The following is a 23,964-nucleotide window of genomic DNA, read 5'->3' on the forward strand; positions in this document are numbered from 1 at the left end:
ACACTCACATATTCTCACAGAGACACACACACAGACGCGCACACACACACATATATACACAAATACACTCTCTCATACTCACACACAGACATACTTTTTCATACATGTGTGTGTATATAAATATTACACACACGCACACTCTCTCACACACACACACACACACACACACACATTGTGTATATGTATCGTGTATGTATTTACACTCTCACACACTCTTTCCCCCTCTCATCATCCAGCCCAGTCTCTCCAGGTTACCGTGGAGAAGAACACCACCTTAAACATGGAGGACACACTCAACCTCACCTGTTCCGTTGGCACGGGCAACCTGGCCTCCCTGGCTCTGGCGGTGGAGTGGCTCGTGTCCGACGGGTCGGCCAGCCCGCAGGTCCTGATCCGCATGGACCGCGACGGCACCGTCACCGGAGGCTCTGCCCAGCTGGCTCTGTCACGGGTCTCGCCGGGAGACTTCCACCTCGTCGCTCAGAAGGTGGAGCAGTCCGACTCGGGCTGGTACTCCTGCCGCGTGCGGGCCTGGCTGCCCCAGAGCAGCACCAAATGGTACCAGGCCGCCGAGAAGACGTCTGACCCAGTCCGGGTTCTAGTGACCCAGCTCAGTAAGTACCTGACCCACTATCAACCATTGCTTATTGCCCATTTGGACTGGTTCCTCGTTTGGGATCTTTGCAACTCAGACCTCTTTTGACGTTTGACTTTGTGAGAATGTTGTGACCGTGTTTGCCAACCTTTGTTTGTTCCCTTCACTTGGGATCTAAACCGTAGTGAGATGACCGGTATTTGTACCTCGCACATTTTATAGTTGTTGCCCACCAGAAAGGCACTTGCGGGAAGTTTCCGTCTGAAATCTTTGGCTGGCTTGTTTGCTGTCTTATCAGCGACGCGGTAGTGATAGTCACGGCCCATGGCAGGTTGAGTTTCCTCTTCCCTCATTTTCACCTCTGCGATGTGAGCTGTGGCCTGGTTCCGCAAACAGCCCGTTCTATTTGATTTTCCACAACACACCGCCATTAAACTCCAGCTATGAGCGCCTCTTGGTGGGTGGCTTTGAAGGCTCATTTGATTTGGCACTGGGAAGATAAGGAAATAGTGTTTCTATGATTTGTGTGTTTTTGTTCTGCTGGAGCTCTTGCGATTTTGTGAGTGTGTGTGTGTGTGTGTCTGTTGTTGACTTTCTGTGATTGGTGCGTTTTTGCGCGTGTGTGTGTGTGTGTGTGCGTGTGTGGGTGTGTTTTGAGGCACTGGGGAGGTGGGCAGGAGAGCTTAGTTGAGAGATGTGTGAGCACCAGTGTTGTGGTCCCTCTTCAGCTCTGCACACACACACACACACACACACACACACACACACACACACACACACACACACACACGCCTGTCTGGCTGCACTATTTTACCTGCAAACAAACACCCTCTCCCTTTCCGCCAGGACGATTGACAGGAACACAAACAAGGGAAGCTAGGGGAAACAACCGTGGTAGCATCAAAGGGCGTGTGTGTGTGTGTGTGTGTGTGTGTGTGTGTGTGTGTGAGAGTTTGGGGAGGTACTGATTGTAGTCATACATTTTTCATACAGTACAATGGTGTGTGTGGGAATGTGTGGGAGAGCGAACACATCTCTGACATCAGAGCATGCTGGGAAGCCTCCTTGAGGGCCACTCGATGCCTGCTGCCACTCACTCAGGAGAACATGGTGATTTTTTTTTTCTTTTCCGTGGGGAGAAACGGAGAGTTCTGATGGAGTCGCTGAGAACGTTTGGGGAATTCTGGAGTCGATCTGTCTGCAGCCTCACTCCCACAGCTATGCACCGATGGTATCTCTCTCTCTCTCTCTCTCTCACACTCTCCCTTTTTTCCCACTGGTCTCTCTCTTACCCCTCCCTCTCTCTCTCTCTCTCTCTCTTTTTCCACTGGTCTCTTTCTCCTGCTCTGTCAGCCTTGCCCTGATAGTATCTTTTGTCTCATTTGCCTATTCTTCCCCCCTCTCCTGTCCTCTCCTCTCTCTCTCTCTCTCTCTCTCTCTCTCTCTCTCTCTCTCTCTTTCCCCCCCACACCCTATCTCTTTCTGTCGTCCCCCCACCCTCCTTCTCTCTCTGTCCCTCTCTTTCCCTCCCCCCACCCCCCTATCTCTCTCTCTCTCTCTGTCCCTCTCTATCCCTTCCTCCCTCCCTCCCCCCTCTCTCTCTGTCTGTCTGAACATGGCAGTCTTCCAAACACAGGGGCATGAGGGCAGTGATGTGTGTCGTCTGTTTGAAGTTTACAAAACAAACAGAGGTGTAGATGGCCACCAAATCTGATATGTAGACAGCTATACGAGACCGCTCGCACATTGTTTTCATTCATTCATTCATTCATTCATTCATTCATTAATTCGTTAATTCGTTCATTCATCCGTTCATTTGTTCATTTAATTATTCCTTCATGTCCTGCATTCTCCACTCCTGTCCTCTCTGGCTCTGGTTAATATTCAGGCTCATTTTCACATGCTGTGGTGTGGAGGCTCCAGGGTGCTGTGCAGCATAGTTTTCAGCAGCGAGCGAGCGAGTGAGTGAGCGAGAGAGGGAGAGATAGCCTCTTCTGTGCCACTTCTACTGTAATTGGCCCTCATTGTCCCAATTAATGTTCCACTGAAATTAGCCTTCGTCTCCCTGTTTTTTTAGGTCCTTGAATTTGCTCGTGCCCATTTGTTTTCGCCGATTTTTTTTTTTTTTTAAACTCCCTCTCCCTTGTCTGTTAAAATTAGTCCACATCTTTTCTGTTTTTAGGTCTTCGAATAATCCGTCCAAGCCATTCCTGTCTCTCTCTCTCTCTCTCTCTCTCTCTCTCTCTCTCTTTTTTTTTTTTCTCTTCCTCTTTCCAACTTGAGTGCACTTTGTATTCTACCCAGTTCAGTTCGAGGTGAAAGCAGATCTCGGAAACCCCCTGTTCTGCCCTAGCAGTGACTGGTTTGCTGCGTGCCGCTATCAAGAGGGCTCTTTCACAGCTAAGCCCCAGTAGATGGATTGAGCTCTGGAGCCTGTGGCCTGTGGAGTGGTCAGGGGGAAGGGAACCACACTCACAGATGCACACAGCTGGTGTTGAGGCTAGACTAAGTGTGTGTGTGTGTGTGTGTGTGTGTGTGTGTGTGTGTGTGTGTGTGTGTGTGTGTGTGTGTGTGTGTGTGTGTGTGTGTGTGTGTGTGTGTGAGAGAGAGAGTGCAAAAGGACAGGGAGCAAAAGAAAAAAAAAGTGTGTGAAAGAGTGAGACAAAGTGAAAGAATTTGAGCAAAAGAGAGTGTCTGTGCTCTCCCATGACGCATTGCTTGCGTAAACAAGTAATTTCACACAGGCAATGCTACACAATATTCTGGTCATGCTAATAAAGCTGAATGAAGTCAAGCCATGCCAAGCTGTGGCGGATAGTGGGAAGAGGGGAGTGTGATGCAGAGGGTGGGGGAGGGGTGGTTATGAGAATCTGGGTTGGTAGGAATGCCATGTGGAGCCAGAGGGGGGTCTGGATGGCACACTTTGATGGCTGAGGAGGTAGCAGGGTTGAGTCTGTGCTGTGGTCGGGACCTGATGGATGGCTAAGCAGTGAAGGAAACAGAGGAATGATGGGTGGAAGGGGTATCTCTTTCTCGCCCTCTTTCTTTCTTTCTTTCTCTCTCTCTCTTTCTTTCTTCTGAGACTCTCTATCTGCCTCTCCATGAGAGACTCTCCCTGGCTCTTTTTGACCTTGTGTGTGAAGGTGTGTCCCAGGTGTTCTGACCAATCCTGTTCATTCTAAACGCAGAGAGTACCCGCCCCTCCTCTCCCCATTGTGATCTTGTCTGGGTGTTTCTGCTGCATCTCAATACTGCTCCAGATCCTCTCTCTGTGAGGCTGTCTAATAAAAACACGGCACGCAAGACAAGAAAAGAAGCGTGCAGAAAGAGAATAATGCATGCAAGATAGACAAAAGACAAAGGAAAAAAAAAAAAAACCTCAATGGCACCAATTACCTCAAGCATTCTCTTACAACCTCAATGGTGATCCATTCTAGTCGTCCAGGGAGTGGTGAAACAAGGAAGGTTCGTTTACGTCACGTCACGTAGCTAACACACCGCTAATCCTCTCTCCCTCAGGTTTGCATAGCCATGCTAGCACACCGCTAATCCTCCCTCCCTCAGGTTTGCATAGCCACGCTAGCACAATGCTAATCCTCGCTCCCTCAGGTTTGCATAACCACCCAGCAGCTCTGCCTTCTCTCTCTTCCTGTGTGTGCTTTTGCAAAAAGTGCAAAACTTTGTACTTTTTATTGTCTTCCCTTTAGAAGCTTTTACATTCCCCTTACGCTTTGCCATTTTGTAAAACACTCTTTCAGAGTAGTGGAAAATACAAAAAATTTGAGACAAATAACTTCAATGACTATAAGAGTTGGTGGTGGAAGTTCTGGCAAGAGGTTGCTCTGCATGACATTGCAGTTGTTTTATTCAGAATACCTCGGGACTTCACATGCTGCCGCCAAGAGACATGATGTGGTGTCAGCCAATCGTGTTACATCAGGACGCTAATATTAGGCTTTGGTTAAGACATGGTCAAATCAATATTTTATGTGATTTGTGGTCTCTGCATCTTGTTTGAAGAAAGTGAGAGGAACGTTTTGCCTGGACTGCGCAATTTCTCCCAGTCATATATTGGTATCAGCATATCCAATCATATGGCAAGGGATTCGTCTCTCCCAATTAGTCTCTTTGAAGTTTTTACAGTGAATGCATTTACTTCTCCACCAAAGGCACACTTCCACATCCCTCTCTCTAACCTCTGTAGAGTACCGCAGAGGTTCAGTGCCTGTGATGGTGTAATCATGACCAGACATTGGAGCTTTACTGACATTCTCTCCTCTTTATGACCTCATAAAGATGTATTGCCCCTGTGAAGGCAGTGACCCTTCAGAGGCCGCAGGGTTGGGAGGTTAATGCTCCGGGTTATTCTACAGTGCAATGGGTTCATCTCCAGCAGAAGCTGGTGAAAGTTCCTGTTAATGCAGGAAGTGGGGGGGGGGGGGCTGTTGTGGCATTTATTAAAGGGGAGGGGGGGGGGGGCACAATGGTGGTCCTTTCTGTCTGGAAGTGGGGTAACGGAGAGCTTGGGAATTTTTTCAGTTGGAGAAGCGGGGTTATGGAGATTCTGTGAGGCGGCTGGGGAGGTTTTCTGTAACTGCCACACAATAACAGTTGTGGGTGGGTGTGTGTGAGTGTTATATCAGGGCTTGGCAGCTGTGGCCAGGCTGTGTGTGTGAGGGAGGTAGACGGAGAGGGAGACTGTGTGTGTGTTTGTGAGAGAGAGACGGAGAGGCCGAATGTGTGTGTGTTTGTTTGACTCAGTTGCTACAAGCAACAAAGGACACGACCACAAAACCTACCATGTCACTCTGAGCTAATACTCTCTGTGTGTGTGTGTGTGTGTTGGGAGGGAGGGGCAGTTTGGAATGTAAACTTCACTAAGATGGCCTAGAGTGCCTAATGAAGGTTGAGGCCCCTATAGTCTCAGCTGTCAGGCCATTGTGGCAGCCCCTCTGTCTGAGCAGAGTTGTGGGGGGCTGCACCAGAGTGGTGGGGGGCTAGCTGCATCGAGTGGTGGGGGGCTAGCTGCATCGAGTGGTGGGGGGCTAGCTGCATTGAGTGGTGTGTGAGCTGGGACTAGCTGCATCGAGTGGTGGGGGGCTAGCTGCATTGAGTGGTGTGTGAGCTGGGACTAGCTGCTGCATCGAGTGGTGGGGGAGCTGCAGTGGAATGGGTCTCGCTTTAAATAGATGCTAATGAGATGTGCACTCTACTGTGATAACGGCGGATGACACTCCACTCTGTGTCTCCAACTCTCACTAGAGTGCATGGGGAAGTAAAACAAAAGGCAGTCTTTCTCTCTCTCTCTCTTTGTCCCTCTCTCTCTCTCTCAGTCCCTGTCTTTTTCTCTCCCTCTCCTCCCCCGCTTCCCTCACACACTCCCATAAACTTTTACTCACCCTTCACCCCCTCTGACCCCATGTTTGTCTTTCTCTTTCAAACTCCTCTAACAGTTGTATGTGCTCTCTCTCTCTCCCCCTCTCCCAGAGCCAGAGTTTAAAGTCACCCTCAGCGCTGCTGTGACCCCTCAGTTCACCCACGACCCCACGGAACTCCACTGCGAGGTCACCGACGTCCTCCACCTGCGCGACGGACACCTGGGGGTCACCTGGCACTACTCCGAGGCTGTGCCCGGCGACGCCTCCTCCGCCACGGAAACCGTCGCCACGCTGAACGAGCTCGGCGCTCTCGTCCCCGGCCCCACCTACGCGAAGCGTCTGGAGTCGGGGGACGTCACCCTGAGCCGGGGGGAGCCCACCGTCTTCAGGCTGAGGCTGCTCCGCACGCGCACGCAGGACATGGGGGCGTACTCCTGCAGCGTCTCCGCCTGGGCCCCCTCCAGACAGGGCGGCTGGGAGCAGGCCAGGGAGGTCCCCTCCACGGAGCTCAAAGTCCAGTGGAGCCCCAAGAGTGAGTGACAGGGTGTTTTCCTCTTTCTTGTTTTTCTTGCTTTTCTGTATGTCCATATTTGGGGTCAGGATGTATGTGTGTGTCACTACTATCTGATCGTGTGTGTGTGTGTGTGTAACTAACTAACTAGAATTCCCTGTGTGTGTGTGTGTGTGTGTGTGTGTGTTTGTCTCTAACTAGTATTGCCCATGTGTGTTTCTAACTAGTATTGCCTGTGTGTCTGATTTTTTCATTTGTAAGATGTTTTTGGCCAAGGGCTTTTTGTTGTTTAATGCCCGTTCTAGGTCAGTTTTTTTTACACTATTTTTTTGTTACATTTATGCTTAGGTCATGCGTTTGTTTTGTGTAGTCAATATGCACACACTGTTTCAAGCCCTTAGAGAAGATATTGTGTGATGTTTTATTTGTTACAATTAACTTTTTCTTTTCCATGATTTGTTTTTTCCCCCATGAAGACCTTGGTTGAGTATGCCGGGGTGAATGTAACATCTTGTCAGTGTTTTATTGGAACTTATTAGTTTGTAGGCCCTAAAGTCTCAATCGAGTCAGATTTCCTCATTTCTCCTTCCTCCCAGACAGTAGAGAAACAACTTCCTTTTATATTTTGCTCTCATCCTGTTTGTGGCTTTGAAAACAAATGCTCACTCTATATTTAGCCAGGAATCCACCCGTGTAAGACAACTTGCCACCAAATGGCATCTAAACAGATTATCAGATGAGTATTGCAGTGATTTTTGTTAAGCCAAGATAAGCCCACAATAACCACCTAACTCTAGACTCTGATTAAAGAGGATCTTTCTAGAAGCCACCAAGCTAGTTCCCTGCCACTTATAGCCTGCCTAGTGCGTCTGTAGTCCCCCTCTTTGGCCATCCAGGGAGCCAGTGGCTGCAGAGACGAGGTCGGACGTTGAAGTCGATGACGTGTGACTGTCCCCAATGACTCACATTTGCCATCTCTGACATGCGAAGAGCCTAACCGTCTCTAATTATGGACATTGTGAAATAACCCCCTTCTCACGACTCAAGCATCTCACAATGGATCCCCTTGTGTCAGTGATTGGCCGCGGTCTGTGGTTCAAGTCTTAAGCCTCCACAGCACGACAGTGGATTTATGTGTTTTCCGCTATCTACTCAGTGTTTTGTTATGGCATATTTACCCAAAAGCGCCTGGTGATTTTTGGGGGCCATGCTTTCTGATGAGTCATTATTACAAATTCTCACAGTAAGGTGTTTAATAAACACGGCGCTAGCTGTCCAGGAGCTTATGGTTGCTAGCGGTCCATCTGCTTCCAGTTCCAGAAACACAGGAGAATTTATGACTTCTAGCTCTGTGGGTGGTCATCACTAAAGCCTCTCGTTTACGTACATGGAACATTGCGTTCTTCCACCTTTCTTAGTTCCTCTGTCTTTATAGTTCCTCTGTCTCATTTGTTGCCATGGACACAAACATGTGAACACGTGTCTCTTAGTAGTTTTCAGGTGGTTTTGTAGTGCGTTATTAACACATCCTGTAGTATGATGTGTGTGCCATGTGACCATGAGCTTTCTTGGTTACTTTAGGTATCAGCCAGTAACCTGTTTTAGAACAACTCTACGAGTTGATAAGGGCATTACTGAGCTCTGGAACACACTGAGGTACTGAAATATGTTGAACTATGCTGGTTCCCAAGACAGGACTTCTAGACACGATGTCAGCATATATTGATCTGAGCAGCCAGCGATCCATCTTTGTTTATGCGGTTATGGTGTTGAATGTAATGGCGTGTAATTAGTCTGCATGGTTAAGTGGCTGGTCATTAAGGGAGGGCTTTGTTTGCAGCCAGCACGTCCCTCTGACTCGTCTCTCTGATAATCCCTTATCGATTAGAGTGATTGGTGATCCATTAAGGTGTCAGGGCCATTGGCAGACCATTTTCCCCTTGTAGTTAAATGAAAAGTCACTAGGAAAGGTCGACTTCCAGGGGCACCCCTGTGCATCTGATCTCGATACAGGTAATTGATGGCCCATTTCTTGATCACAGTGATTGACGATCTGCTTCTTTTGTCTCCACTGCTAGCCCCGGTTCTAAGCGTGGTGGCCCACCGGATCCGGGAGGCCTCCAGCGCTGGTTCCACATTCGAGATGAGCTGTCATGTGACGGGCCAGAACCTGCAGAACCCCGGCTACTCGGTTCTGGTACGGACGGAGGAGAGGTCCGGCGTGGCATCCCGCAAGGTTCTGTCTCTGAATGCCGACTCGGTTCTGCAACTGGAGGAATGGACGGAACCAGGACGGGTGGACAGCGTGGCCCTGGAGAAGACGGGTCGGCTGGAGTACCGGTTCCGTCTGTACGGGGCCCAGCTGAGCGACCGCGGGTTCTACTACTGCGAGGTCACCGCCTGGACACGGGAGCAAGGAGGTTCTGGTTCTGCTTCAGGTGCCCCTGGAGGGGACTGGAACAGGGTGGTCAGCGCCGAGTCCAGTAAGATCCGGATCACCTTTGAGGACACAGGTACAGTCAGTCGGTTCTGCTCTGTGATCTGATCTCTAAAAGCTCTTCACTACTGCCTCTCCCTGCTGTCACAGGAAGGAAGTACTAGCCTGAGTTTTGGAGTTGCATAATTTGGAGAAGGACAAAAAAATAGATGTGTTAGAGTGTGTGTGTGTGTGTGTGTGTTTGTTTGTGTGGTTATGTAGGTATATGTGTGTGTGAGGTTGAGAGAGATGAGTTCAGGCAGAATTACACAAGTATATATTTGTGTGTTTGTGTGTGTGTGCGCTCGTACTAAGGAAGAGATGTCTGAACAGAGGGGGTTTTGTGTTAGTACAGTTCTGTGTGAATTTGGCCCAGACACACAAACAGTCATTTCTGAATGCGAAGCCCTATAGACTCTCATGGCTTAAGTCCAAACCCTCTCTCATGGCTTAAGCCTCCCTCCCTTCCTCGTTCCCTATACCCCCCGCCCCCATTCTCTGTTCATCCCTCTCTCCCCACTGGATGACTGGCCCAGTAAAGTAGATCCCTTGGGGCAGATTCCTTGTGTTCACCATGGTCACTGTGCTGACTCTGGTCCTTCTCAAGTGGGCCAGGGTGTGTGGTGGTGTGTCTGTGTGTCTGTGTCTGTGTGTGTGTATCTGTGTCCTTCTCCAGTGGGCCAGGGCCTGTGTGTGTGGTGGTGGGGGGGGGGGGGGAGGAGAGGAGAGGTGCTGGGTGGTGAAGCTGTTAATCTTTGGTTAGAGGGGATCGGAGAGGAGGGTGAGGGCTTTTATGCGCTTTCTTGCTGGGGGTGTCCGCTTTGTGTTTGTGCTCGTCTCTCTGCTGGGGGGGGTTGCATGGGCCCCCCACTCAACAACAAGAGGGTCTCCTCCAGGATGTTCCAGTCTGCCAATTAGCACTTAATCTGTGAGCGCACAGAGCCTGGATGAACGCCTCGCAGTCCCCAAAGAGATAGCAAGAACACGGGAGGAACAGAGGGCGCTGAGAGAGGTGAAAGAGTGAAAGACATGGAGAGAGAAAGGGATGGATAGAGGGAGAGAGAGGATTTGAAAGAGATGGAGAGCGGGAGAGGGAAAGAGATGGAGAGGGAAAGAGTGAAAGAGATGGAAAGAGTGAAAGAGATGGAGACGAAGATGTAGATTCCCAAGGTTGGACCGACCCTGAGGATTCCCAGCACCAGAGCTATGGAAGTCCCCTCGTCATGGGGACACACAGTTGACACTGTTTGTGCGTTTGTATGGCCACCAGGGCCTCAAAGCTCAAGTGGCCTGGGAAGAAGAGAGGCTGGCCAGGGAGAGAGGGGAGAGAGGGGAGAGAGGGGAGAGAGAGGAGAGAGAGGAGAGAGACAGAGAGAGACAGAGACAGAGAGAGAAGAGAAAGGGGAGAGACGGAGAAGAGAGAGAAGAGAAAGGGGGGAGAGAGAAGAGTAAAGGCATGACTGGATTGAGATAAAGAGAGTTGGTTGAGTGAGAGAATACCATGACTCTAAATCTTTCTTTTATGTGTGTGTGTGTGTGTGTGTGTGTGTGTGTGTGTGTGTGTGTGTGTGTGTGTTTGTGTTCTCACAGGTCCGGTGTTTAATGTGTCTATTCACTCAGACAAGCACAGAGTGTCTCCAGGAGAGACGTCCAAACTCCAGTGCATCATTTCTGTCCAAGGGGCTTCTCCTAACAGAGGCAAGTTCACACACACACACACACACACACACACACACACACACACACACACACACACTCTATACACACACACTCTATACACACACACACACACACACACACCACACACACACACACATACACACACACACACACACACACACACACATTCACATCCTCGCTCTGTCTCTCTCTCTTTCTCTCACTCACTCTCACATACGCAGGTATTCAGTCAAAAGCACATTCACAGTCAGACACACACACACTCTTATCCTGTAACTCTCTCTCTCTCTCTCTCTCACACACAGACAAACTCTTCTACGCTCGGTACATACTCAAAATGACACATACACACACTTGCACTTACGAGCTACTCAATCACGTAGCACATACAGCCCTGCAGTCGTGTTGAAACTGTTGAAACTGTCCTACAGTTGTTATCAGTGGTGGATAACACCATAACAAATGTATTCAGTATCTTATTCAAAGAGGATCTGCTGCTGTACAGAAACACACAAGCACTTTAGATATTCCTTCAAGGACATTGTGTTATATAAAGGATTAATGAAGTAGGCCATTGGATTAGTATGTGCTTTTGGAGGTGTAGACGCCTACTCATAGAGAATATTTAGCCAACAAACTTAATGAGAATTTTGCCCTAATGGGGACGTGTGCATTTTGAATGTCCTATAAATGATTCATGATTCACACTTCTCCTTTTTCTGCGGGGAGCCATCCCTACCCTAGATGGTCAACAGTCTTGTAGCGTCGTTCGCTGACTCACTGAAGTAACTCTCCTCTGGAAGTAAACTGTCCTCTTATTCTCGGCCGAAGTCCTCGAACGAACCCAGCCAGCCTGACGAAAACACAATCAGTTATGTTAACGCACGGCCTCGTCCGCTCTTGTTTTTATTTCCTTATCACACTTCCCGGGGCTCGGAGCGGCGGGCGCGTAGTCTGCAGACGGCCCACGGTCTTTTTTGTCCTCATCACGCACAGCCCGGAGCGAGCTCTTGTCTCGACTTTCGCGGAAGTTTGGATAGGCGGCTACACCTTTCCTTGATTACGCTCCGCGTGGCAGAGTCCTCTGCTGACGTCATGCCATATCGGTTCACACTGTGTTTCCATGGTGACATTTAGTCTGCCCCCCTCGTCTCCTGATTAATTTGTGGCTCCTCTGTCCAGGCCTTACATGGGTGTGATTTCCTCTGTGAGTCGATGGCCGTTGTGTGTGTGTGTGTTTTGATTGTGAGGAGGGGGAAGGTAAACAGGGGCGGCCCAGTTACAGTGACTCCCCATGCATGGGTCCTGTGCTGATGTCTGTTAACACCTCTTGCTGGCGGTGGCGTGGCGCTGGCGGTGGCGGTGGCTAATGGAATGGCGGCTGCCTGTGGACGTGCGCACAGAGTCGTGGCCAAGGAACAGCTGCTGGAATGAGACTTCAGCTGACCTGTGTGTTTGGCTGTTTCTGATTCGGTGGTGAAGACGTGGGTTTGGAAAGGATTCGTGACACACATTAACACACACAGATACAGACATATGCATGCACATGGACACACATTCCTTTACGGAGGCGCGCACACACGCAGGCATATACACACACACACAAGCACATGGCCACACACATTCTGTCTCTTTTCTCACGCACACACATACGTACTCTCACTCACACACATTCTCACATAGTTACATCACACACACACACACACACACACACACACCACATTATTACTCTGGAATGTGGCGCTCTCACTCATAAAAGTTGATGTGTGTTTAAGAAGTGCTTCAGCTCCCCCACCTCCTCTCTCCGTCTGATCCCACTGGCCACATATGCCTTGAGCTGATAAGACAGAAGTGTGTGTGCATGTGTATGTGCGTGTGTGTGTGTGTGTGTGTGTGTGTGTGTGCGTGTGTGTGTGTGAGCGTGAGTGTGTGTGTGTGTGTGAAAGACTCCTTTTAATCCGCATGCTCAGGTTCGTCGACATGTTTGCCAATGCCTCACCTTCAAAGAGAAGGGCACACTGTGCTTCAGATTTACTCAAGTTTTGCTTTCTGTTTCATTCCATTCTACTGAGTTTAGTTTGGTTATGGAGTTTTGGTCTTCATGGTCTGTTGACTGCTGTCATTCAGGGTGGCACTGGGGTGACAGTGATTGACAATCATTTACAGGACTGAGTTAGTGTGACAGGTAAACAGTCTGCTCAGCTCTCAGTGGTTACAGCATGTGGAGGAGGTGCTGCTGGGTTACAGCATGTGGAAGAGGTGCTGTTGGGTTAGGGTGTGTGGAGGAGGTGCTGTTGGTGTTGGAAGCACCGGTCTGTTCTAACCGGATGTAACATGACACTCAGGAGGGGCATTGTTCTGTGTGCTACCGCTCAAGTGTGTGTGTGTGTGCGTGTGTGTATGTGTGTCTGTGTGTGTGTATCTTTGTGTGTGTGTATCTTTGTGTGTGTGTGTTACTTAGCCATACTCACCGGTGTGGTTAAGCATCGAACAAGTCCATGCGGGAGCTTTTTGAACATTAACAGTGGTGCGTGTGTGTGCGCGTGCGCGTGCGTGTGTGTGTGTGTCACTGCTCATACTCACCGGTGTGGTTGAGCATTGAGAAACACCTGAGTCTGCAGGGGCAGTGTTCCACTCTGCCTCAAGTCTGAATCTGTAGCCTCAGGCTCCACTGGTTGGCCAACCGGAGTCCATGCCGGCGCTTTTTGAACATTAACAGTGGTGTGTGTGTGTGTGTGTGTGTGTGTGTGTGTGTGTGTCAATATGGGATAGAGAGAGGTAGTGTGTGTGTTGCACATGAACTTATGTGTATGTGTGTGTGTGTGTGTGTGTATTTGGACATGCGTGTGTGTGATAGAGTGAGTGTATGACAGAACAGGATGAGGTCCTGTTTAGTCATGCTGAATACCTAAAAGCTCTCTTAAGTTGTTAAATTCTAATGCAATCCTGCCCCATCTCCAGAACTGATCAGTAGATTGTTCCTTTTTGCTTTTTTCACGTTGAGCCGTGACTCACAAAGCTGTGATGAATTTCAGCCACATAAACCATTCCCATGCTGAAACTATGTTAACCTAATATAGAAGTCACACTGCCCTCAGATGGGAACGATCTCTGTTTGCTTAGCTTACATCTGTGTTCCTGTGCCTTCATTGGCAGAGCAAGGTGCTAGTAGCATCAAGGGCGTGTGCTTGATTTCCAGTGAATGCGTACTGATAAAAATGCTAAAAATAAGCTAACGGTTACTTGGGGTAAATGTCTGAATGTACTGAAGGTAATAGTAAAAGACACACCAAGGGAGTCACTCTATGAGAAGTTACAAAATGGATAAACCTTTCCATACATAACTACATGGGCATGCAATGGTTGCGCATGATTCTCCTTGATAAAACAGTCCACACTGCATATGAACCCTGCCCAGGGTGGCCTAGTTGCGATTCGGAATTCGAGGGGCGAGAGGACTCTCAAGTGCAAAGTGTGGTGTGTGTGTGTGTGTGAGCGTGAGTGTGTGTGTGTGTGTGTGTGTGTGTGTGTGTGTGAAAGACTCCTTTTAATCCGCATGCTCAGGTTCGTCGAAAGCATCCGCTTCCCGCAGACTGCTGGGACCCCCAACCCTTTGATGCTGTCGCCGTGGCAACAACGCCTTGTTTTTTTTTTTTTTTTCTGCACTCCCCCCCTACAGCCCATTATCTTACCGAAGCTCCGCGCGGAGGATCTATCAGACCACTTTTTCCGGGAAAACAGACTACTAAGGGAAAACATGCTGATAAAGACCCTTGTGAAATGGTTTGTTTGTGAGGAGGGGGGAAAAAACAGATCATTTGAAAAAAAATAAAAAAAATTCTAATAATCTATAATTCATAGCTGTTGTCAGCCATGTTTTGTAGGAAGTGTGTGTGTGTTGCCGTAATCTTTTTGGTGTGAAGAAAAACACTTAAAAATTCGTTTCTCTCGCTTGGTTTTCCCTGGACCGTGAGAAAAGCGTGGAGCCCGGCATGGTCGTGGCAAGACGCCAGTGACATCCTGCAGCCGTGTCAACTCCTTTGCCACAAAGTGGTTTATGATTATCCTTAACGGACTGGACATGGACTTCTCAGTCCTGTATGAACTCGGAGAGAATGGTTCTTAGTTCCCTCCCTCGCAGTCCTTTTAGTTCCCAGCCTGTCGGACCTCATCTCCTGCTGTGGGGGCTGAGTTGGCCCAAATTAGTCCTGGCCTGGCCGTGGTCCGCTCGTCCCTTCCCCTTGGCTGTGAACACACACACGTAGGGCCCTTGGCTGTGAACACACACACGTAGGGCCCAGAGCTGTGAACACACACACACGTAAGGCCCTTGGCTGTGAACACACACACGTAGGGCCCAGAGCCAGGTCCTTACTCCAAAATGGGCCCCTCGTGTCCATCTTACTCCTCAATGGGTCCATCTTAACTGGATACTGAAATAGAAGCTGTCCGAGAGCATATATATTTCAGCGTCGAGTATGGATTTCTGCTTCTGCTGTTTGGATGGTTTTCAAGTTTTGTGTGTGTGTGTCGGTCTGTGCGGGTGGGTTGATGTTTGTGTGTGTGTGTTTGTCTGTCTGCAGGTGGGTAGGTGTTTGTGTGTGTGCGTGTGTGTGTGTGTGTTTGTGTGTGTGTCTGTGCAAGCAAGTGTGTGTGTGAAAGGTATTTAAATGCCTTAGTGATCCTTACAGGCTTGGCTGGTGTAGTTGGAGAGATGAGTCCTCACCCTGTCTGTTGAGCAGGTACTTAGTGCAGGTAAACAGGCCTGATCTATTCATGCTTATTGAACTGGGCTGACCTGCATCTGGGTGCCGCTGACGATTCTTCTAGGAGCGTTGGTCTCACTCGTGTGTGTGTGTGTGTGTGTGTGTGTGTTCGTTTTAATTTTTTATATCTTTGTAGATTAATCTGTACAGGTTTATATGTTTTTCAGAACATATTTTACCTGTGTATGTGCATTCGGGCAAATTAGTATGAGAGTGCAGTTCAGCGTGCGTGCGTGCGCACATAGGTGTGGCTGAGGTGAACTGTGGCGTTTTTGTGTTTGCTGTCAGGTTAGAGTTTGCCTCTGGCTCTTCCTCTAGATTCCTGTCATTCTGAAGCAGAACTGTGTACGTGCTGCAGCCTGCCTCTTTCTCCTTCTTTCTCTCTCTCTCTCTCTCTCTCTCTCTCTCTTTCTCTTTCTCTTTCTCTCTCTCTCTCTCTCTCTCTCTCTCTCTCTCTCTCTCTCTCTCTGTATCTGTCTCTGTCTCTGTCTCTGTCTCTCTCCTCCATGTGACTATACCTCTACAGCCTGTCGGCATGGCAGCCCCAGGGCACACCCCTGCCTGCGTGCCTTTGTCGTCATGGAAAGTTCTAGAAGAATGTCTTTGTGTTTGTTGTTTACGAAACACATGTAATGGCCTATTAACTGCTGTAATGATATCACACAATGGAACAGACGTCTCCTGTGTGTCATCGCATTACTGTTTATAATGTAATAGCATTTAGATGTGTTAACATAATAGTTTTTTCTCTCTCTCTCGCGCTCCCTATTTTCTTCTCATTATTTCTCCCTATTCATTCTCTGTTCTGATCTTTCTCTTGTTTTGTATTTTTACTCATTCTCTATCTCATCTGTATCACCCCCCCCATCTCTCCCTCTCTCCTTCCCTCTCTTCCTCCCTCTCTCTCTCTCTCTCTCCTCCTCTTCCTTCCTCCCTCCCTCTCACAGGTGACGTGTCGTTTGAGGTGCAGTGGTTCCAGTCTCCCGTCCACGCTCTGGAGAACGGCGGGGCGGAGCCTCTGCTCAGCATGGACCGCTGGGGCGTGGTCAGGAAGAGCGCGTCGGCGACGGGGGCCAATCAGAGCACGGACTGCAGCCTGGAGCGGAGCGACGCGCACACCTTCACGCTGAGCGTGCACGGCGCACGGGACGTCGACGCCGGCGAGTACCACTGCGTGGCCACGCCCTGGCTGCTGGCACCCGCCTCCGGCTCCTGGAGCCAAGGACGCCAGCTCACCTCGCCGCCCATCTACCTCTCCATCAGGCTGGCATGTGAGTCAGGCCCCTGTGTGTGTGTGTGTGTGTTCACGTGCGTTTGTGTGTGTGTGTTCTAAGGGGAGAGAGAGTCAGAGAGTATGAACATGAAGTGTCCTAGATCTAGTATCTATAGTATGTAGATGTTTGTTTTGAAGATATGCATGGAAGACCATGTTAAGTGAATGTGTGTATGTGTCACTACTATCTGATCTATGGTGCGTGTGTGTGTGTTCCCTGTTTGTGTGTGTGTCCAATTCTCCTCTGTGTGTGTGTGTCTAACTAGTATTGCCTGTGTGTCTATGTTTAACTAGTATTGTGTGTGTTTGCATTTGTGTCTCTAACTCATATTTCCTGTGTGTGTGTGTGTGTGTGTGTGTGTGTGTGTGTTTCAGTGTGGGAGTCCATGCGTCTGCCTCTGCTGTACGGCGTGGGCTCGTCTCTGGCCGTGGGTCTGCTCTCCATCCTGCTGGGCCTGATCTGCGCCCACTGCTGCTGCCGCAACTCCCAGTACACGCCGCGCTCCAGCAACAAGCTCATGGACATGGAGATGGATTGACTAACCGCCCCGCCCTTCCCCCCGCTGCGCCGCGCCCTCCCCGGGGGACGCTCCGTGGCGGCCACGGGCGGCTTCCCCCCCTTCTCCCCGCTCTCCACAGACTCCTTCCCTTCAATGTGACCCCCAAGGCTCCCTCTCGAGGCGTCTGTGACACGCGCGCACACACACACACACACACACGCACACACACGTATGATGTCCTGGGGGGCCGACCTGGCATGCCGTAAAAGGCCAGGTTATGTGTTTCGGGAAGAAGCTTGTTGCGTAAGACTGTTTCTCAAAGACAGAGGGGGAGAGGAGAACGCAAAGTGTGTGTGTGTGTCAGTGTGTGTGTTTTAAGAGACAGTATATTTTGTGTGTGTGTGTGTGTGTTATGTGTTCTTGGAAGAAGCTTATCGCTTAAGACTTCACTTCAAAGGCAAAAGTATTTGTGTGTGTGTGTGCTGGTCGGACCACTCTGCTAAGACTGTTAAACCACTGCTGAGTCCGATGATGCACTTTTCTCAGGAAAACCTCACCAGCAGTGGCACAGCGAGTGTGCACACACACACACACACACACACACACACCAACCACCCCTGTGACCGTGGTGTTTTAAGAGTACAGTGGAAGAGTACATTTCGGAGGGGAAAGGGGGGGGGCTGAGTAAGCTGGCAGACTGTGTGTAGGGGGGTGTTTATAAAATGGAATGGAGTTTCTTAAATGACTGTGTGATTTACAGCTGTAGCCCAGTGGAGGGGGGAGGGGGGGGGGGGGGGGGGCTGCAGTATCTGTAACTGAAGCTGGCTGCCTTGCATCATGTTGGTGGGGGGGGGGGAGCTGCAGACACTTCACCCTATCCTGGAGACCCTCTCTTACCCCAGGAGACATCTCGGCTGGAAACTATTGGTGTTGTGTTCCCGTGATCATAACCATCCCCACCCGAAAGCACCACTGCAACCCGCCTCAAAACCTTGCACCCCGCGCCACCCCACCCCACCCCACCCCACCCCAGTTTTCCACATATTTTACCCCAAACTGCCGTACCCCCGGCCCAGGCCTGTCAGGCGGGTGACCCCCAGGGGGGCCTGCCAGACAGAGACATCTCTCACTCCCAGGGGACGGGGCCCTTCCTCCCAACCTCCACGGCTCTGCGGTGCCGGGGATTACACAATGACCCCAGAGATGGACTCCAGAGCAGCAGAGACGGATGGCCATAGAGTGACCTCTGACCTTGTCAGAATTGGAGACTAGCCTTGTGTGTGTGTGTGTGTGTGTGTGTGTGTGTGTGTCTGTGTGTGTGCGCGTGTGTGTATGTATGCATGTATTTGTGTGTGTGTGTGTGGTGTCCATGGATTTTCAAAAAAGAAGAGAGCAGAGCAATGGCATACTGTGTGTGTGTGTGTGTGTGTGTGTGTGTGTGTGTGTGTGTGTGTGTGTGTGTGTGTGTGTGTGTGTGTGTGTGTGTGTGTGTGTGTGTGTTTACCCCTCCACTGCCCCACACCTGATGTTTAGGCGTGCATCTCAAGCACCCTGACAGTCGGTATCCTTTGCATTGCCTTGGCGACCCTGCAATGTACCCTTCACCATGAACACACAAGCACACATACACACACAGATGCTCGCTGTAAACACACTCTCTGTCTGTGCCATGAGGTCATCCATACAGAATGTTTTGTGAGTGGAGCCAGCTGTTGGACTTTAAGCCCTAACATCGGGGGGGGGGGGGGCATCTGTGATGTGGAGCCATCCAAGTGTGCCGCCCTGGTGGCAGAAACAAGCACAGCACCTGGGGGAAGACCCCCCCTACCCCCCACCCCAGTCCGACAGAGGCCCAGGGGGGGTTAGGTGTTGAGACTCACCGGACATGTTTTTAATCTCTTTAATGTTTCACTGTTTTACTTGCTGTTTTTAATGGACGTGTGTGTGTGTGTGGAGGAGGGAGGGTGTTTTGTAAATGTGAGTTGATTTTTGGATGTTCTGCTTGGTTGTTCATGAGTTCCTCTGTTCACGCTTGCCCCCGCGCTCCATCTCTCAGATCAATAAGGATTTCTTTTTTGTAAATGCCAGAGTCACGATCCCACTCTCCCAACAGAAAGGAAGAAGAAAAACAGATCCAAGAAGCCTTCCAAAAATTGATACCATAATAAAAGTTTTATATGCAAGTTTTTGGTTCTTGCTGTGTGTGTGTGTTTGTTCATGTTCTCTCTCTCTCTCTCTCTCTCTCTCTCTCTCTCTCTCTGTGTGTGTGTGTGTGTGTGTGTGTGTGTGTGTGTGTGTGTGTGTGTGTGTGTGTGTGTGTGTGTGTGTGTGTGTGTGTGTGTGTGTGTGTCCTGAATCTTTGCCGGTCCTGGGAGAATCGCCCCTGCACAGTCTCTACCTCTAAATTATTGATTCAGATTTTTTGTTTCATATGCAGAACATTGGAAGTGTTTGGAGTATTTCTGTCCAGGCTGATGGCTGAAGTTGTATTTCCCTTTCTTCTCACACGCTCTTCTCATCTCTCTCTCCCTCTCTCTCTTTCTTTCTTTCTTTCTTTCTTTCTCTCTTTCTTTCTTTCTTTCTCTCTTTCTCTGTTTCTTTCTCTTTCTCTCTCCCCTCGCCCTCCCTTGTATTTTTCTCTCTCCCTCTTGCATACTCTCCCCCCTTTTCACACATCTCTCTCATTCCCTCTCTTCCTTCTCTTTCGCATGCCTTCTTTCCCTCCCTCCCTCCCTTGATATCTACCCAGTTCTCTTGTTCTCTTTCTGTGGGGAGCCCAGTGTCCCTGTTGCTGTTTTAGGCTGCCGTGCAGTTCCGTTGAGGTCGAGCCGTGCAGTTCCGTTGAGGTCGATCCGCTTTCTGCCAAGTCACAGTCGACTTGCCTCCACGGCCAAGGTGGAGTGGGTTGGCTGGATCGACACGAGAGCATGGAGGGCCTGATGCTGTTTTTAAACAAACCTCTAAACCTTAAGAGGTTTTGTTTGGTGATTTATTCATCTTTTTCTCTCTTTCCCCCTCTCGCTCTCTCTCTGTACATTTGTGTGTGTGTTTGTTCTCTCTCTCTCTCTCTCTCTCTCTCTCTCTCTCTCTCTCTCTGTTTGTATATGTGTTTATTGATCTCTCTGCAAGTGTGTGTATTTGACAGAAAGCTTAACAGAATTTATCTACAGCTGCAAATTTGGCGTTGATGTGTGTTTGTGTTGGAGGTGCACTGGTGGGCTCAGTCGGACCGTAGCTGTGCACCTGTTCTTAATGTCTGAGAAATTCTAGGGGGAGGGGGGGGTCTCGACCCACAGGTCACACTAAGATCTCCATTACTGACCCTGTGTAGGTTTTGAACTCCGTTATCACCTGTTCCCACGTTGGCTCAGTGCACGCACGCGCACACACACACACACACACACACACACCACCAGTATCACACACACATGCATAGATCATACCACCTGCTGCCATGCGCGGACACGTGGGCGCACACACAAAAAACATATCACCTGCACCCAGTCATGTTGACACGTGCACGCACAAACTCTAAGGCGACTAGATGCAAACAGACAAAATGTAGGACAAGTGGTCCGTTTGTGTGAGACGTGCGCACACACACACACACACACAGACACACACACACATGCACACATCATACGTTTGTGTGAGACATGTTCCCAATGCTGAGAGAGAACCTAAAACTTCGATATAATGTTTAACTGAATAAGAAACATTTGTATTCTGCCTTTTGTCTTGTAAACATCTATACTTTGTTCCACAGCACTGGCTGTTAGGCCATAAAATATACAGGCTTCCGCTTTTGCTATATGAAAGATATGTTGAGCACAGTGCTGTTTGTCATCCCAAAGGCACACCTGTTTGATAGATATCCAACATACATTATAGGCCCATCTCAGGCAACTGTCCTTATCAAAGCAGCAGGCATTATGCAGCTCAAGTCTTTCAAGGTGTACTCCTGACCAAGTCTGCCTTCACTGCTCTCTTCTCAGCTCTTGGGTGATGTTGCATTTGTATGGGCCAGGTTGCTGCTTTTGACAGCGCTATCAAATAGAGCCGAAACTATGTGGCAGCAGCTCATGTGCCGGCCGGGTGAAAGAATGTGTCCGTGTGTTCTTATTTCTGGCAATTAAAAGACAAATGGAAATGTGGGTCGTTATCTGAATATGTGGGACAAAGGGTTGAAAATGCAAAGCAGGACACCTGGTCATCCTGACACACACAGACAGACAGACAAAACACCATCATCACTTGCACGCACTTATTGTGATTTTTAGCCTTGTTCTCTTTTAACAGGGCACTGGTTGAAGTATCTTACAGTCTTACAACTTCATCTCCACACCTTGTTGGGAGTCTGTCTTTTTCCGGACATAAATGTTTAAATATGTGTGTGGTGTTGTTGCCAGTGGGAGTGAGCCCTGGAGCTGCTCGGTGAAGTAGCACACAGAGAAAGGCTAAATGTCAAGCTAGCAAAGACCCATGAAGCTGAAGCTGGACCAGGGTTCTTGTTTTTTTTCCCAGGCCTAAAATACACTGGGCCAGATCACATTTCACATTAACAACACACACCCTGTAACCTGCATAGAAATATGTTTTAGCACGTAACTAAATCTCAAGTATGAATCCCAAACATGATTTGACCGTAAATGTTATGTGGAAGAGAGATCCACATAGTGTGAGAGAGTGTGGGTAATTCATATCTGATGATCTGATCCGATGGCAAATGTTTCCAGCCTTCAGAACTCACCATGGCAACCATACAAACAGCTATTATGATGTCGGTAGACGATGGGTGGATTGGGAAACTGTAAACCCGGAAGTAGTATTAAATAATGGGTTATACCAGGACCTTTACCTGTCATTGTGTGAGGGTGTCGATTGTCTGTTAATGTCACATTAATGCAATTATGATGGTGTTTGAGAGTGGAGGTGGAATGTGTGTGTTGAGGGGGGCTGTCTTCTACAGCTTACAGTAGCTCTATTCCATTGTTTAAAGTTACATTATGCGACATTTTTACTTTAAAATAACAGCTTCAGAATCATGTTGGTGGTACACTGACTTGTAATATGGAGAATGGCATCTGAAATGAATCTCACGTCAAACAGTTTGAACAGTCTTCGTCAATCTCAAGCCAATAAGCCTTGAAAGTTTTGTGCTCGAGGCGCAATTTGTATTTACGACAGTGGTGTCAATGTGCTACTTCAGGGGGAGCTCACTAGCATATACCAGTGCTCATGTAATGGGGCTTTAAGTAAACCACCTTCATTAGCAGATATTCTGGAAATGGAGATGAACTCTCTGAGGGTTCTGTACAGACGTGCGCTGAAGTGTGGCGATATTGCGCAATGAGATTTATCGGTGCCCTCTTCCAGGCCTCTCTCTCGTATCTTATCTGCGTCTGGCAGTCAAAGAGGAGCAGCCTCCCCTGCAGATGAACTTGTTCAGGCAGAATAGCGGCAGCCTTGTCACAAGGGATTCAGAGTTCTTATCTAAAAAAAAACTGATATTCACACACAAACCCACACGCACACGCAAACACACACACACACACACACACACACACACGCGCACACACACGCGCACACACACGCACCCAGACACAGACCTAAACAAACACAGATAAAGAGAGAGGAGATGAGACAGACAGCGAGTGAGCGAAAGAGAAAAAATGAGATGTGTTTTGAATCTTTACTAAGAAGCCTTTTTTCTCCCCGTTTTCAAGAGTGCTTTTTTATTTATAGCCACTGAGGGGCGCCAGTTGACCATGGTGAATTTGGAACGTTCCTCTTGGGGGCCCCAGAGTAATTTCACACTCAGTAATAAGATATAATAATAATAGCCTCTGATAAGCATCTTTTTATCTCCCTTTTCTAATTAAAAAAATCATGCAGAGATTAGGTGGGGGCAAAGAGTGACTGGGTCTCATAAAGAATGGATATATACACCCGTGTCTGAATGTCCAACTGTCTTTTGCACCAGATACCCTCCTGTTTAACTGTCTTATCAGCACTAGTTACCATTATTGCAAGTAAGCACAGATGATTAGGTGCAACCCCCTGTACACACACACACACACTTCTCTAATGTAGGATAGGCTGCACGGAACTATGGCTAAGTATGGCTTTGTATGGCTAAGTATGTGAAAACACAGATAGGTATTTGTTCTGTCAGGGCAGACGCCGTGCAGCAGTGGCTGTGGTCGCTGTGTTATGACAGCGATGAGTACTGCAGATTAAGTTAAAACACACAGGTTAGCGGAATTGCCTGAGGAATGCGCGGCCGTCTGCAAGCAAGCCGATATCACTGAGGTTTGGCCCCCGCGTGTTCTCCTCTTCTCTGCTCCATCCTCACACGCTGCTCCTCCTCCGCGTACAGATGACATGGCAAATTACCCTGGCGACAGTGGGACAGCACACACACACACACACACACACACACACACACCCATTCACAAACACATGTAAATTCCCCTGTCTCGGCAGCACAACTTTAGCCAACTGAACCGATCCACATACCAGAGGTTTGGAAGTCGACGAAGTGGCGGGAGAAGAAGGAAAAAAAAAAATCAGCTGACTTTTCCTTTTCTTTTTTTTTTCTTGCGACGGAACTCTGGGAAGTTATGTTTAAATTACACACCGCATTAGCCAAGACTTTTGTCTCTGTGTTCCCAACCATTCGACACCCCGTGAGGAACGGAGAAACGGGCGCTCTGGCGGGCCAAACAACGTCCCAGCCAATAAAAAAAGAAATGGCTGACGCGGCTCGTCAGATCCCTCTGTAG

At 49.0% G+C, this 23,964-nt stretch overlaps 1 protein-coding gene across 1 annotated transcript in view; it reads left to right on the forward strand.

The window, feature by feature from the left end:
- LOC105904636 (prostaglandin F2 receptor negative regulator-like) overlaps positions 1-19,362 on the forward strand; it is a 30,205-nt gene extending 10,843 nt beyond the window's left edge. The window contains exons 4-9 of the mRNA XM_031582773.2: positions 237-614; positions 6,083-6,505; positions 8,563-8,997; positions 10,551-10,658; positions 16,354-16,677; positions 17,055-19,362. Coding sequence (XP_031438633.1) covers positions 237-614; positions 6,083-6,505; positions 8,563-8,997; positions 10,551-10,658; positions 16,354-16,677; positions 17,055-17,218 — 1,832 coding nt within the window. The 3' untranslated portion in view covers positions 17,219-19,362. The remainder of the gene's footprint in view (positions 1-236; positions 615-6,082; positions 6,506-8,562; positions 8,998-10,550; positions 10,659-16,353; positions 16,678-17,054) is intronic.
- The last annotated feature ends 4,602 nt before the right edge of the window (positions 19,363-23,964 follow it).

Source organism: Clupea harengus, chromosome 2 (genome assembly GCF_900700415.2).
Source record: "Clupea harengus chromosome 2, Ch_v2.0.2, whole genome shotgun sequence".
NCBI lineage: Eukaryota > Metazoa > Chordata > Actinopteri > Clupeiformes > Clupeidae > Clupea > Clupea harengus.